The sequence below is a fragment of the Hemiscyllium ocellatum genome, chromosome 48 (genome assembly GCF_020745735.1).
Source record: "Hemiscyllium ocellatum isolate sHemOce1 chromosome 48, sHemOce1.pat.X.cur, whole genome shotgun sequence".
Taxonomy (NCBI): domain Eukaryota; kingdom Metazoa; phylum Chordata; class Chondrichthyes; order Orectolobiformes; family Hemiscylliidae; genus Hemiscyllium; species Hemiscyllium ocellatum.
In genome coordinates, this window is record NC_083448.1 from 11,260,489 (window position 1) to 11,275,821 (window position 15,333).

General features: G+C 42.2%; 1 protein-coding gene across 50 annotated transcripts in view; it reads right to left on the reverse strand.

Moving 5' to 3' along the window:
• LOC132836823 (calcium/calmodulin-dependent protein kinase type II subunit beta) overlaps positions 1 to 15,333 on the reverse strand; it is a 262,349-nt gene that overhangs the window by 147,238 nt on the left and 99,778 nt on the right. For 49 of the 50 annotated variants that reach the window (XM_060856344.1, XM_060856319.1, XM_060856341.1 and 46 more), the window contains exon 4: positions 4,360 to 4,414. In XM_060856344.1, coding sequence (XP_060712327.1) covers positions 4,360 to 4,414 — 55 coding nt within the window. Of the gene's footprint in view, positions 1 to 4,359; positions 4,415 to 13,611; positions 13,660 to 15,333 lie in introns of those variants that run through there. The other variant, XM_060856345.1, reaches the window with a different exon arrangement.

Below are 15,333 nucleotides of genomic sequence, written 5' to 3' on the forward strand. Positions count from 1 at the left end.
GCTTTTCAGCCCAAAGCATCGACTCTCCTGCTCCTTGGATGCTGCCTGACCTGCTGTGTTTTTCCAGCACCACACTTTATGACTCTGACTCTTCAGCATCTGCAGTCCTCACTTTCTCCAAGGTTAACAGCCCCCATCAGGGAACTCAGATTCCAAGAGATCCACATGATTGACCTTGTTCCACACAGTACACACAGGGTATTACATGTATTTCACTGATCTCGAATAAAAACTGACCTTGTCTCAATAACGGTCACTGTGAAACTGCCAATTTATAACCCTCAAACATTGAAGGAAGGAAATGTGCCATTCTGATCTGGTGTGCCACGTGACTGATTAACAAATGGGCTGGCAAGTCATGAAGCTGTATCAAGCCAATGCAGTGAAGGGAAAAATGCCAAGTTAGCAAAGCTGCACGAGGTGACATGCTTGCTCAACAGTGATGGCAGCATGCTACAAACAGAGTGAAATGATCCCCAAACCAACTGATCATTCAAAGCTCTGCAGTCTAGTCACAAGTTGTGGTCAACAATTCAAAACTGAGCTGGTGCAATCGTTGTACAAGCATCTCGATCATCTGATGGCAAAGCCCAGCATGTCAGTGCAAACAACAAGACTGAAGTATTTGGAACCAGTTTCAGTGAGAATATCACATGACACAGTGACTATGACCTCCTGTCGATGTCTCCAGCAGCACAGACATCAGTCTTCAACCATCTCACTTCTGTCTTCAGTCAGTTTGCCTCACAATAAATAATAGCAAGCAATGACTCAAGGCAGCAAATTCAGCAAAGGCCAAGCACAACAGTTGTAATGCTGAACACTTCTGCTTGAGAACCAGTCATGTCAAGAGCTGGCACCCACCAGCAATATGTGAAATTGACCAGAAATGTTGTGACCTTAAAATTGCAGGACAAATGCAGCCTGATTATTTACTGCCCCATCAGGTTATGTTCAATCACAAGCCAAGTGACACAAAGTCATATCAACCAAACTGAACTTATACAGCAATAACCTGTTCATCAATGCTCAATTTAGTTTCCATCAGGCCACCTTATTCCAGACACTCCCCAGTGCCCTAGCATGATTGAAGTCAATATCGTCAAAAGGGAAAGTATCCAATGACTGGAGTCATATCTAGCACCAAGGAAAATGGTTGTAGCTGCTGGAGTCCCAGAACATCTCTGTAAGAGTTCCTCAGGGTTATGTCCTTTGCCCAACCATCTTCAGATGCTTCACGAATGACTTTCCCACCACTGTCAGGCCAGAAATGGCCATGTTCACTGATGACTGCACAGCGTTCAGTATCATGTCCAACTGCTCAGAAACTACAGCAGTGCACAAAGATTTGGATGATGCTCAGGCTTGGGTTGAGAATTTGAAAGTGACACTCACACTGCGAAAATGCCAGGCAATGACACTCCCAAGAAAAAGGAATTGACCTCTCTTTGACAATGAGTCACATTACCGATACTGAATGCCCAATCAGCAACAGTGTGGGGGGGGGGTGACCTCTGCCCAGAAATGCAAATGTACAGCCATATCCCAAGAGCTGGTCAGTTTCTGGCAATGTGCTACTCAATGTGCTACCTGTCCACCACCTCTGTGGCACAAATCAGGAGTGTGATGGAATATTCCACACTTGCCTGGACGGATCCAGCTCCAAAACACTCAAGAAGCTTAACATCAGAACTAGGAGCAGGAGTAGGTTATCTGGCCCTTTGAGCCTGCTCTGCCATTCAAGATGATCATGGCTGATCTTTTTGTGGATTCAGCTCCACTTAGCCACAGTCCACCCTTAATTCCTTTACTGTTCCAAAATTCTATCTGAGCTTCACCGAAGTAGCATCAACCACTTTACTGGGCAGGTAATTACACAGATTTACAACCCTCTGGGTGAAGAAGGTCCTTCTCAATTCAGTCCTAAATCTCCTCTCCCTAATTTTGAGGCTATGCCCCTTAGTCCTTGTTTCACTTGCCAGTGGAATAATCCCCTCTACTTCTATCTTATCTATTCCCTTCAGAATTTTACATATTTCTATAAGATCCATCCTCATTTTTCTGAATTCCAAAGAATATAATCCCAGTCTACTGTCCTTATAAACCAACTCCCTCAACTCCAGAACCAACCTAGTAAACATTCTCTCACCCCCTCGATTGCCAGTACATTGTTTCTCAAGTAAGGAGACCCAAACCGCACACACCACTCCAGGTGTGGCCTCACCAGCACCCTGTACAGCTGCAATATAACCTCCCTGCTTTTAAACTCAATCCCTTTACCAATGAAGGACAAAATTCCATTTGCTTTCCTAATTACTTGTAACTGCAGACCAACCCTCTGAGATTCGTGCATGCTGCAACTTTGTACCATTCAACTAATATGCCTTTTTACTGTGACTCTGACCAAAATGGATAGCTTCACATTTATTAACATTGTATTTCATCTCCCTGACCTGTGCCCACTCACTTCAAGTACCTATGTTCGTCTGCACAGTTTCACAGTCCTCTGCACATTTAGCTCTGCCACGCATCTTAGTGTCATTTGTTCAACTTTGACACACTTCACATGGTCCCCAACTCCAAATCATCAAAGTAAATTGTGATTAATTGTAGGCCTAACACTGATCCCTGAGGCACACCACTCATTGCTGACTGCTGACCAGAATAACACTCATTTATCCCCACTCTTTAATTCCTGACGCTAGGCATTTTTATCTGATGCAGCAGCCTCTTGTGCAGCATCTTGTCGAAGGTCTTTTGAAAATCTGGATACACCACATTTACTGGGTCCCTGTAGTCCATCTTGCTTGTAATGTCTTCATAGAATTCCAAAAGATTTTTTAAGCATGAGCAGCCCTTCATGACCCCAGGCTGCATCTCCCCAACGGGGTAATTTCTATTGAGATGCCTTGCTATTTCTTCCTTGATAACAGACTCAAGCATATTCCCTCTGACAGAGGTTAAGCTAACCAGACTCTAAGTCCCCACCTTTTGTCTACTTTCACTTTTAAACAGTGGCATCACAGTTGCTGTTTTTCAATCTGCTGGAACTGTCCTAGAACCCTCTAACCACTCGGGATGAATGCAGATTTCTCCAGCTTTCTCAATTCCCCTCCCCCCACCTTATCTCAGTCTCAACCCTCGGACTCAGCACCGCCTTCTTGACCTCAGCACCATTCTTCTTCCCACCCCACCCCCTCTCTGGCCTATCACCCTCACCTTAACCTCCTTCCACCTAATGCATTCACAACGTCCCTCCCCCAAGTCCCTCCTCCCTACCTTTTATCTTAGCCTGCTTGGCACACTCTCCTCATTCCTGAAGAAGGGCTTATGTCCGAAATATCGATTCTCCTGTTCCTTGGATGCTGCCTGACCTGCTGCGCTTTTCCAGCAAGACATTTTTCAGCATGATCTCCAGCATGTGCAGTCCTCACTTTCTCCTGTCCTACAGTCAAGCCAAGTTTGGAAAATTATCTCACGTGCACTTGCTATTTCTCCCACCATCTCTTTTAGTACCCTGGCATGCATTCCATCAGGGCCAGGAGACTTGACTACCCTTAGCTCCATTAGCTTGCCCAACACTACATCTTCCGTAATAATGATTGTTCCAGGTCCTCACCTACCTTAGTCTCTTTGTCAATTACTGGCATGTTATTAGTGTCCTCCACTGTGAAGATCCACACAATATACCTATTCAAGACTTGAACCTTTTCATCATATCCCATAGCTAAACACCCCTTCTCATCTCCTAAAGGACCAATGTTTACTTTAGCCACTCTTTTTCATTTTACATATTTACAGAAACTTTTGCCATCTGTCTTTACATTCTGTGCTAGTTTTCTTTCTTTATAGTTTGTTTTGTGGCTTTCTGTTGACCTTAAAAGCTTTCCTAATCTTCTAGTTTCCTGCTGATCTTGTTTCCCTGGTTCTCATCTCGAAGAGAAAGAAGCCAGGCCATCCTTGTTTGTTTATTTTCAAAGGAATGTTGATGTCCATTCAAGCTGTGATGATCTGGAGACAATGTGATGCTGATGGTAAAGAAAGCAGTTCAGTGTCAGCCCCCACTATCCAATAACTGAAATGGGCAAACATCAATTTGAATGACAGGACTCAGCCATCAGGACATCAGGAATTACAACATGACACAGTGCAGAAGCTATTCAATTCATCACAGGTCCAAGTGGAAATTAAGACAGAGATCGGGACTATCCTACAAAGTTGTCACTTAAAGTGAAAATGTTAGGAGGAACCTCAGACTATTAACAAGGATTTACAGGATTATACAATATTCAGCTCACAATTTTATTAAGTTTGAATTATCTCCCACAAGCACACCACCCCCAGTAGATTAGTACTCACAAGTCAAACACGAGGTAGTGAAATCCTTCTTCCGATATGCTGTCATGGAGACGAACTGAAAAAGAAAGCAATTTTACATTAAGCTTTAAACATTTGACTTCATAAACAATGCTCACTGAATACTTACATAAAAGGACAAGCTGTTGATGCATGTCACACACAACTAGATGAGTATAAGCACAGGAATGAGAAGCCTTTGTGTCCATACTTCTGAGTACTTGATGGCCTTTATCACACTAATTATCCTGTTGGCTTTCCCTTGTGTCTTTGGTCCCTCACATTCTATGAATATTTTCTGGCAACCTGTGACAATTTAGAACTGATTTATGAGTAAAACTAGATCATTTTCCTCACTTGTGTGATCTTTCCTAAATTTATTATGAGACCAATAGGAACATGTAGTAACCGGTACATTCTTGCCCCCCTAAATCTGCTTCCCCATTCGATCAAGGCACGGTCAATGTTTATTTTCCAGCCAGTATTATCCCTTCATGGTCTGCATACCTTGATACTTTGGCCATAGATTTATCAAGAACAATTGTGAAAACTTCAATTGTTTCACATCCACAGGTTTTAAAAGAAGGAAGCATCAGAAATTTCTAACTTTGATGAATTGGTTATATTCTAAAATAGTTTAGCTTTAATTTTCTGATAACAAGTCTGGATTCTGTCACTCAAAGAAGTAGCTTCATGGTGTCCAGACTATTGGACAGTAATCTGATCATCCTCAAGCCACTCTGCTCAAAGGAGGCTTATGCAACATGTTCTCAAAATTTAACCTTTTAAACCATGGCACAGTTCTGGTGAAGCTGTCCAGTCATATTGCTGAGCTCAACAAATGTGGTGAGGATTTGATGTCCAACAAAGATGCGGTAATCCAGATGAGGTCTCACTGAGGCTCTACATACGAGCCGCCTGCAATTCCAAACCCCTCAAGTGACTCTTCAATTTTCCTGTACAGTATAAACAACAAGACATCCCCAGGGACTGTTGGCTTACAATTCCTGGCCCTGACTAGCTCAACTTCCAAACATGAGCGGGTCAACTACAGGGTATGTTCATGTCTCGCACTCTTCAACTGACAAAACAATCATAAAAAGGGAGAAAACACAAGATTTTGATCAAACCTACTGCTTTCTACCATCATCTACTTTTTTATTTTCGGTCAGGAAGTGAAAGAATCCAAGGGCATAGCACCTGACCTTGAGATTTTGATGACTCCATCACCCACTGACTATAGTATCCAAGCAACTCAATTATTTAAGAAGCAATAACTGTTGAGGGCTGTGGATGTTCAAACCTGAGTACATTCAAGACTGAGACGGACTGATTTCGGACACCAAGGAAATCAAGGTATATAGGGAATATGACAAAGCAAGCTTGAGTAGCAACATGGCTTATTTCCACTCCTATTTGTTCTGCAAACTCACTAGTTGATGGTGAGTCCACAACACATCTTTATTAGTTGATCTTGGAATTGGCAGAGAATAAATTGGACATTTCAGAGAAAAAGGTCAGGGAAGTGAAAGAATCATGCATTCAATAAATTAAACCATGTGCCCAGTGAGAGTCTGTGGACACGTATTACACTCTTTAAAATGTGGTGATACAAAGCAGAACTTTGTACTTTGGTCACCTCTCTGATCATGTGGGAAAGGAAAATAAGTCAATCAACAAACAAATGATATTGCAGCATCTACACATCCCAGTGAACCATGGAATACAATTTCCCAAACTTCCTTTCCCATTGATTTGTTTTCACCAATGTGGGACAAACACAAACCCAAGTCATGGAAGAATGGCAGTGTCTTCAATCTAGCTGATAGTCTTCAGAAAAGATGTCACTCTCTTAAGAGATGCACTTCACCTTCAGGGCACCCCAAATCACTTTGAAAGCACTGAACTCCTTTCTACAGCAAGTAATACAGGAAGTATAGCAGCCAAATCTCACAAGCAGCAGTAACAAGGTGATGTGTCATTTTTGTGATATTGATTAAGGGTCAGTATTGTCTGGCCACCAGGGAAAACTCTCCAACTGGTCACTGAGCAAATCCATCTGAACCCATCTGCCCATATTAGGGGCCAGATGAAGCCCAAACTCCACATATTACAGCCAAAACAGCATCCTGAAGAGTGCAGTCTAAACTCAGTCCCGCAAAAACAAATTTCCTTGTAGATTTGATGCTGAAGACTCTGGAGTGGGATCTGAAACCATAACCGTCTGATTCAGAGGCAGGGCTGCTCCCCACAGAGATATGGTTAAGACCAACAATGAGGCTCGTGTTTCTGCATGTCAACCTCCAACTGAGCAATGAAAATCCTGCTCAGATTCTCATTTCATTCTTGTTTCCATGGACACCATCTCGTTGCTGTAATTCTAATGGATGGTGCACATGCTACCGTCAAAATGCCTTTCAGATGGGGCGAGGTCAGACTGTGATGCATGAACTAACCTCTGAATGACCCATTCACATCCTACGGAATATTTGGCATAACCAGCTCAGCAAAAGCACACAATTTTCATGTGTTGGTTCAGAAAGATGACTGGAGATTGTGCAGATCTGCTGCCAATCTGCTTTTAAATTATTGAACAGCACAGCTTGACTGCGTTGAAGGGAGAAGGAATGTAATAAGTATTCCACAGTCAGACCTTTGTGTTCTGAAGTAGAAGAGAAACTACTTCACATCCTACTCAATGTAAACAGACGGGATGATGCAAAAGGAACACGGATTGCACACACTGATGTAAATGCTGATTTAATATCACTACAGCAAAGTGTTACCATGACCATTTATAAATAATTGCACCGACAGTTCTCTTCAGGGTGTTTAATTTCCACCACCTCATTCCTGATGGAGCATTAAATCATCATTCATAGCTGCGCGCATGTTGAGGAACAAAACATTTTCCACAATATTTCATTACAAATTACCAAAGGTGCCTCGAGCCATCAGTCATCATTGGGGAGGGGTGAAATTGAGATGGAGAACAAAATCACTGGCTTTTACCAAAAAATATCGGAAAGAATCCTCACCAGAAGTGGGAAACACGAAACACGTCATATCTTTAAAAAACTGACCAAATTAAAAGCTGCAACTATCCAAGGCATTTGAGCTTCCACTTAAACCATAGACTTTCCCGCACAATGCCAAGGTGAAAGCTACAGAACATCAAACTCATTTCTTTCCTCTCCACTTAATCATCAACAGGGGAGCAAACTCCCCAGGAGGTGGAACGGTCTTTTACACTGCTTAAGCTGGTGTTGAGGGATCTCATCCGTAACACTTGGGCTAAATAAGACCAATAATTAGATGGTTTAAAAATAATATTGCCAAGGTCTCAGCCATTGTGAGTCAAAGTAATTCAAGCACAAAGACGACCATTTGGCCCTTTATGCTTCTGATGGGTGTTTCAAGGAGCTATCTAATTAGTCATAGAGTACTGTTATCTTCCCAAGTCAAGAATATACCCCATTCCTTTACCCAAGTTGCTGCTGACACAGTCTGTTCAGGCAATGCATTCCACATTACAGTGCATTCAGGCAAAAACTAACTGCTTCAAGTTTTACTCAAACACAGTGGGAAGTGTGCACGACACTGCGCCTCTGCTTCTTCTGCTAATTACCTTCAATCTCTCGGCTCTTGTTTAAGGTCCTCCTACTACTGTAAGTCAGACAACACCAGGGGCTAGTCCAACAGGTTTATTTGAAGGTACTATGTTTCAGAGCGTTGCTCCTTCATCAGGGAGCTAGTGGGGCAGGATCATAAGACACAGAATTTATAGCACAAGATCACATGTCATGCAATTAATAGATATCTGACATTTTATAAGTTCCTACTTTGGAAGTAGAACCACTGTGATTCAAGATTGGAATACAGATAGAATCTAACCACACACCTGTAATGCATTGTCTGTGCTGAGATGTCACTTTTTTTCATATAAAACCTTAAGTTATCTTGGGAATATCACTTGAAATAAGTTCTGGGATTTACATATGAATGAACTGAAACCTGCAACCCATTCTTAAAGTTGAAAGACTTAAAGTCAATCTAGGTTAATTCTATATACCATATCAGTTGCATGACACTGTGATCTTGTGCTATAAATTCTGTGCCTTATAATCCTGTCCCACTAGCTACCTGACGAAGCAGTAGCACTCCGAAAGTTAGTACTTCCAAATAAACCTGTTACTCGACAGTATTCAACCCAAACCTGGACACTGTCCATTTGTTGTTGCATTTGGACCCAACTGTTTCAGTATCAATGGAGATGCAAGTCGTGCTGAACACTGTGTAATCATCAGCGATTATCCCACTTCTGACCTGATGATGGAAAGAAAGTTAATGATGAAGCAGGTGAAGTTGGTTGGGCCAAGGACAATACCCTGAAGAATGCTAGTAGAGATGCCCTGAAGCTGAGGTGACTGACTTCCAATGACTCAGTCATCCTTCCTTGTGCAAGCTTGATTTCAACAAGCAGAGATATCACTCTTCATGATTCTCAGCGTCTCTGATTTTCTAGGGCTCCTTGTTACACACTCAGTTGACTGCGGCTTCAATGTCAAGAGCTGTCACTCTCACCTGACCTCTGGAATTCAGTTCTCTAGTCCATGTTTGAATTAAGGCTGTAATGAGGTTATGAGCGTGGTTGCCCTGGCAGAACCTAAACTGGGTGTCAGTGAGCAGGTTAATGCAAAGCAAATGCTCCTTGATAAACTATTGATGATACTTCCATTTTATTACCGATGACTGAAAGTAGAATTATGAGGTGATAATTGACTGAGTTGGATTTGTCTGCATTGTGTAAAGGACAAATGTCAGCAAGTTTCCAAATGGTCAGGAAGATGCCAGGGTTGTAGTTGTGCTGAACAGCTAAGCCAGGAGCTTGGGATGTTCTGCAGCATATGTTTTAGTACTATTACTGAAGTGTTGTCTGAACCCCCAGCCTTTGCAGTACCCAATGCCTTCAGCTATTTCTTGCTGTCAGATGGATGGAATAGAATTGGCTGAAGATTGGCATTTGTGATGCTGGGAGTCACTGGACATCAATGGATTATCCTTTCAACACTTCTGGGTGAAAAGTGTCCCAAATGTTCAGCCTTACCTTTCACAATAATACAATGGATGGTTTAGAGACCTCTTCTTCCACTGAGTTCTTATTGTCCAATACTATTTATGGCTAGATATGGCAGGACTGCAGGGGTAAGATCTGATCCACTTGGAGATTACTTCACATTGTCTATCACTAAGTGTCTATGCTGTTTGATGTGTGAACAGTTTTGCTTTGTAGTTTTACTAAGCCAGGATTGATCCCTTGGCCTGAAGGCTATGGTAGAGTCAGGCATATGCGGTGCTGTGAGGCTGCAGTATCCCCTTTGGGAAACAGAACAAAAACTAAATAGCCATGGACTTCATTCCCACTCTTGCAACTCCAGGACTGTAAGAACTCTAAACTACATCTGCTAGGATCTCCCTGTCACTATCAGGCATCCTCCCCCAACACTTCTAAAATTGTTCTGAGTTTGTGTGTTTATTCTTGTTTTTCTGAGAGTCCGTAGGGAATGAAATAGGCACTCAAGAAAACCTTGGAATAGGCTTCTTCATTTTGACTGAGTTAACTTGATTAAGTTTTAAATCAAGTGTGATAGTTACTTGTTATATGTTGAAAGGAAAAGAAAAATATTGGCTTCAAATGACCCAAAGGGGGTTAAAGTGAGGAAAGACTAATGGCCGTAACAAAAGCAACACCGAGGAAATACTTGTTTCCTTGGCTTTTCATCCCTGAACCAAGTCTGTATTCACATTTATGGGGTCTCACTCACTGAATGGGATACAATTTGCGATTAAGTCAATCAGATGATATTTTACTAAATGTCTTCTTCGAAGTACAGAAATTTGGCAACTTGAAGTACCCTTGGTATTTCACAATACTACTCCGTCAAAAACACTTATCTTCAACTTGGTCTGAAATCACAGTGACAGAAACATCAGACATAGGATACATCTGGTCAGAACTAGTTGCTTAATTACTTGATAATACTCTTTTTCTTTATTGGAACAAATCTATCTGAGAGAGTCTAAATGACATAGCATGTCTACTTCAGGCACATAACATGGCACTATTTTGAGGACCTTTAAAACATGTCGCCATCATCTGTGAATTCACAGCCTAGCTCTGTTAATGTTTTGAAAATGACAAAAACAAATGATAACTGCTGATATCTGGTAGAAAGCAAATGGTGACAAGTTCACCACAGGTCAGACCAATGGCATGCAAAGATTCCTTGTCATGGAAGTGAACAAACTAATCACAATGAAGCCAAGAAAATAGCTTTGTCCCTTCATCTGATCATCACAGCATAAAGAGAGTGAGAGAGCGACAGAGAGAGGGAGACAGAAAGTTCCATTCAGGAACAGCAGCAAAATCCTCGTGCAGTATGGGTCCCATGGGCGTGTGGTCATTTCCATGCAAATTCCAAGTCCTTGTGATTAAGGCCAGGGGCAGTGAAGAGTACTGCTCCATGGACAAACTGTGGCAAAGAACAGCAAGCCCATCTCTATCACACCTGCTCCTTCATTTCAATCCAAGAATCTACAGACATTGGCAAGCTTCTGGAAGCACTCTCTTTCAACAAGCACTCCCAGGTACAAAGGTAAACAAAAGATGTTGACAGGGTTTTCGAACAGGGACAACCTTTTGGAAATTGCTGCCCTATAACCCCCAGCATGGCTCCTAGACCATGGTTCCTCTGTAAATTCTATTCTGTAAAGTCAAGCTTCTTGCCCAAGGACCAGTTTTATTTTCAGATGCATCACAAAGGAGCTGGATGGTAAGGCAGTGTACAGTGAAATGTCATGTTAAACTAGTCAAGGGTGGAGTCATGTGACTTTCCAACTGATCGTGATCAGGTTTATTGACAAACAATCCGGGTGGCAACATGGCTCAGTGGTTAGCACTGCTGCCTCACAGTGCCAGGGACCTGGGTTCAACTGCAGCCTCGGGCAAATAGCTGTGTGGAGCTTGTATGTTCTCCTTGTGTCTGCGTGAGTTTCCTCCTACAATGCAAAGATAAGCAGGTCAGGTGAACTGGCCACGCTAACCTGCCCATAATGTAAGGTGGATTAGTCAGAGGGAAATGAGTCTGGGTGGATTACTCTTCGGTGGGGTGGTATGGACTTGTTGAGCCAAATGGCCTGCTTCTACACTGCAGGGAATCTAGGCTAAAAAATTCAGAGAATTTCATTTGTTGGCTCCTTACCACTCTGAAGTCACATCTAACGTCTAGATTCTTGGATTGAAATGAAGGACGAGGTGCGGTAGAGGTAGGCTTGCTGTTCTTTGCCAGGGTATGTCCATGGAGCAGTACACCTCTCTGCCATGACCCACAATCAGAAGAACTTGTACTTTGCGAGGAGAACCACAACAGGCTTCAGTTATTTGTCTGTGCAAAACGGAATTATCAAGAATTGCTTTCACATTCCAATATACAAGAGTCAGCTAACTTCAAGGACCTCCTGAAATTTCTGCACTGTATGGATCTACATGCTGCCACATGTGAAGGTTTCTGAACTGATTTTTCCACAATGAAATTTCAGGAAATTACATCTCAGACATGAGCATCCTGCAGTCACATCTATAGCCACAGAAACATCTGTCTGTTCATCTAACTGATTGATCCCCTTCCAGTTACAGAACATCTTCAATATAGTGACAAATGCTTACATGTTTGACGGAAACAATGCGAAACATCAAGCTATCTGAGCAGCAATGAGACCAAATAACCAAAGGTCTGTGCAAAGACATCGATGCGAATCAATGTGATTCCTGCTTTAACATTTATGCTTGTGTGAAGTGTCGACTTAAAGGAGAAAAGGGACAAAGGCCAGTAGACTTAGAAAGGAAATTTAATCTTTGTGGCTACAAAGCTTAAGGCACATCACCCTTGGGGTAATGACGAAAATTTCTTTTGGACAAGAGGCCAGAATTGGAATAAAGCAGATCTTAGTGCTGTGGGCTTTAAGACAGTTTGAGGCAAAAGAAACCTGCAGAGCCAAGGTGGGATATCAGTCATAGAGATGTACAGCACATAACAGACCCTTCAGTCCAACTTGTCCACGCCAACCAGATATCTGAAACCAACCTCCTCCCATCTGCCAGCACTTGGCCCATAACCCTCTAAACCCTTCCTATTCATATCCCCATCCAGATGCCTTTTAAATGTTGTAATTGTGCTAGCCTCACCACTTCCTCTGGCAGCTCATTCCATATGATGCAACAGCCTTTGAATGGACAAGTTGCCCTGAGGTGCATTTTAAATACTTTTCCTCTCAACCTAAACCTAAACCTACACCCTCTAGTTCTGGACATCCCCACCCTAGGGAAAAGACCTTGTCTGTTTACCATATCCATGCCCCCTCATGATTTTATAAACCTCGATAAGGTCACCCCTCAGCCTCAGATGCTCCAGGGAAAACAGCCCCAGCCTAGTCAGCCTCCCGCTATAGCTCAAACCCTACAACTCTGGCAACATCCTTGTAAATCTTTTCTGAACCCTTTCAATTTTCACAACATCCTTCCAATAGGAAGGAGACCAGAATTGCACGCAATATTCCAAAACTGGCCTAACCAATTAGCAACTGAAGATGACTTTCCAACCCCTCTACTTTGAAAACACTGAGAATTTTCATTTGCTTGGGCTAGTTTGAAGTACTGGTGATGAGACACCGTCTTCAACTAAAATACAACCCCAATGAACATTATTTAAAGCATAAACTGTATGCAGTTTGTTTCAGCGTGGGTAATAATTATCATGTTGAGACCAAGCTTCACACTTCAGGATGTCGTGACAAGACAGAAAACACTCAGAGCTAAGGCGTGTTGCATTGCTCAGTCACACTGCGTTCTGAAACCCAAGCATACCATCCTCCCAGGGCTCCCATGGGGAACAACTCCACCCAATTACCTCCCACAAGTTATCCATTAAGGCAACACCTGGCAAGGCTGAGCTTCACAAACTGAAAGACACAACAGCACGGAAAAGCCAAATTTAGTGACAATTTGCAACTGAATCAAGTGTTGGGGTGCAAATTTAAACATTTTCTAAAAATACAGAATTTTAACATATTGCATAGTGAATCTGAGAGGTTTCTCTCAGCTCGCTGAAATTCAGGCTAAAATAATCTCAAACAGGTCTGCAATAATAATAATGCACAACTGACTCTTTTATGCACAAATTAATTGAAAATGGTTACCTTGCAATACCAGAACACAAGAGCTCCAAGTTTCTGTTGCAACAGCTTGACAACAATGAACCTGTCCACTCCTACAATAAGTTGTGAAACAACTCAAGGCACTGAACAGGAGGATGGATCCAAAATCAATGAGATCAGGATTAAATGAGATGACTGACATCAGAGCTTTTGAAGGGAGAAAGAGATCATTAAGAAAATTCTAAAAATGCAGTACAGGAAGAGTTTACATTAGAAAGTGAAAATGTGTATTCAAACTTCAGTAATAAGTAAACATCAAGCTGAAAATGCTGAGCCATCAGAACATCAGAAGCAAGTGAGAAAGAGAAAGAGCGAGAGATGGGTGTGGGAGGGAACAGAAGAAAAAAAGAGGGGGAGAGAAAGAGAAGCAAGCATCGATGTCATGGAAGTGCTGGTTAGAACAGAGATGAAGTGAGTGAGAGAGAGAGAGAGAGAGAGAGAGAGAGAGACAAACACACACACAAAGTAAATCAGTCAGCGACGGTCCCAAGTTTTTCCACGCCTAGCTTTTACTCCCCAACTTGAAGTCGTCATTCAAGACAGTTAAGAGGCAGTGACATTGATGTTGGTCTGGAGTCACAGGCCAGCCAGATAAGCTTTTGACAACAGATTTCCTTCACCAAGAACACGAGTGAAACAGATGGGCTTTGATGACAATGGATCCGAGTCTCCAGAGTCCGTCATTTGAGTTCCTCAATGATGCCAAAACTATAATAACTGGGCACATGTATAGAAAAGATATGCATCCCCAGAAACTGCAAAACAAGTTTTCTTCACACCCACCCATATCAATTAAACCAGTTGTTCATGATTTATTCCAGAGATGATAAAGTAATTTGTAGTTAAGAAAAGCACACAGACAAACAGCAATTGAAAAGACCTCCTTCCTTTGTTCAGATGAACTGAGGAAGACAACACTTGATATGAGGAAGTAGATGACATGTTACTTGTAACATAACTGATTGAAGAAAATTATCTCAAAGTGGTTCAAATAGACAAAGAAATAATGCCCATTGTTTGACTGAACTATAAATTTACATTTAAATATTCATACTTCTATAAACTGGACATTTAGCAGAAGTATGAATATTTAATACCAAAATTTCAAGAAATCAGCTGGATTTTGAGGAGTAAATTACATTTCTAAGCATGAACAAATGCCTTGATGGTTCACAACAGCTGTGATGCCTGAAAGCTCTGCCCTGAATCCACTCCAGACAATACCTACAGTTGTCCAAACCTGAACTGGAAACTGGAGTCAGGTGAGCAGTTTGGACAGGGTGTTAGATGGAGTGAGCTTGGAGGGAGATTGCAGACAGTAAATGTCGGCAACTCAGCTGGTTCTCCAAGGCCAGCTTTACAGAGGTACTAACATCCGCTGCAATGCAGCACTGAAACAAAGTCCACCTTAATGAACGTTCCACAGAGCACCAAGGTCAGAAAGGCACATAACACCTTGGCCATTGACATTAGAAGAGATAGGGTCCTACGCTGGTGGATTGGTCTAAAACACCAATGACTCAAATACTTCAACTGTATAACCTTTAACATTCATGAACGCAAACTGTCAGCCTGTTGCAGAAGCCAACACCAGGGTGAAAATTCATTCCATGGATATAGGTGTCACTGACACGGCCTGCATTTATTGCCCTTGATCAGAGTGGTTGACTCGACCACTTCAGAGAATAGTAAATAAAATAGCTG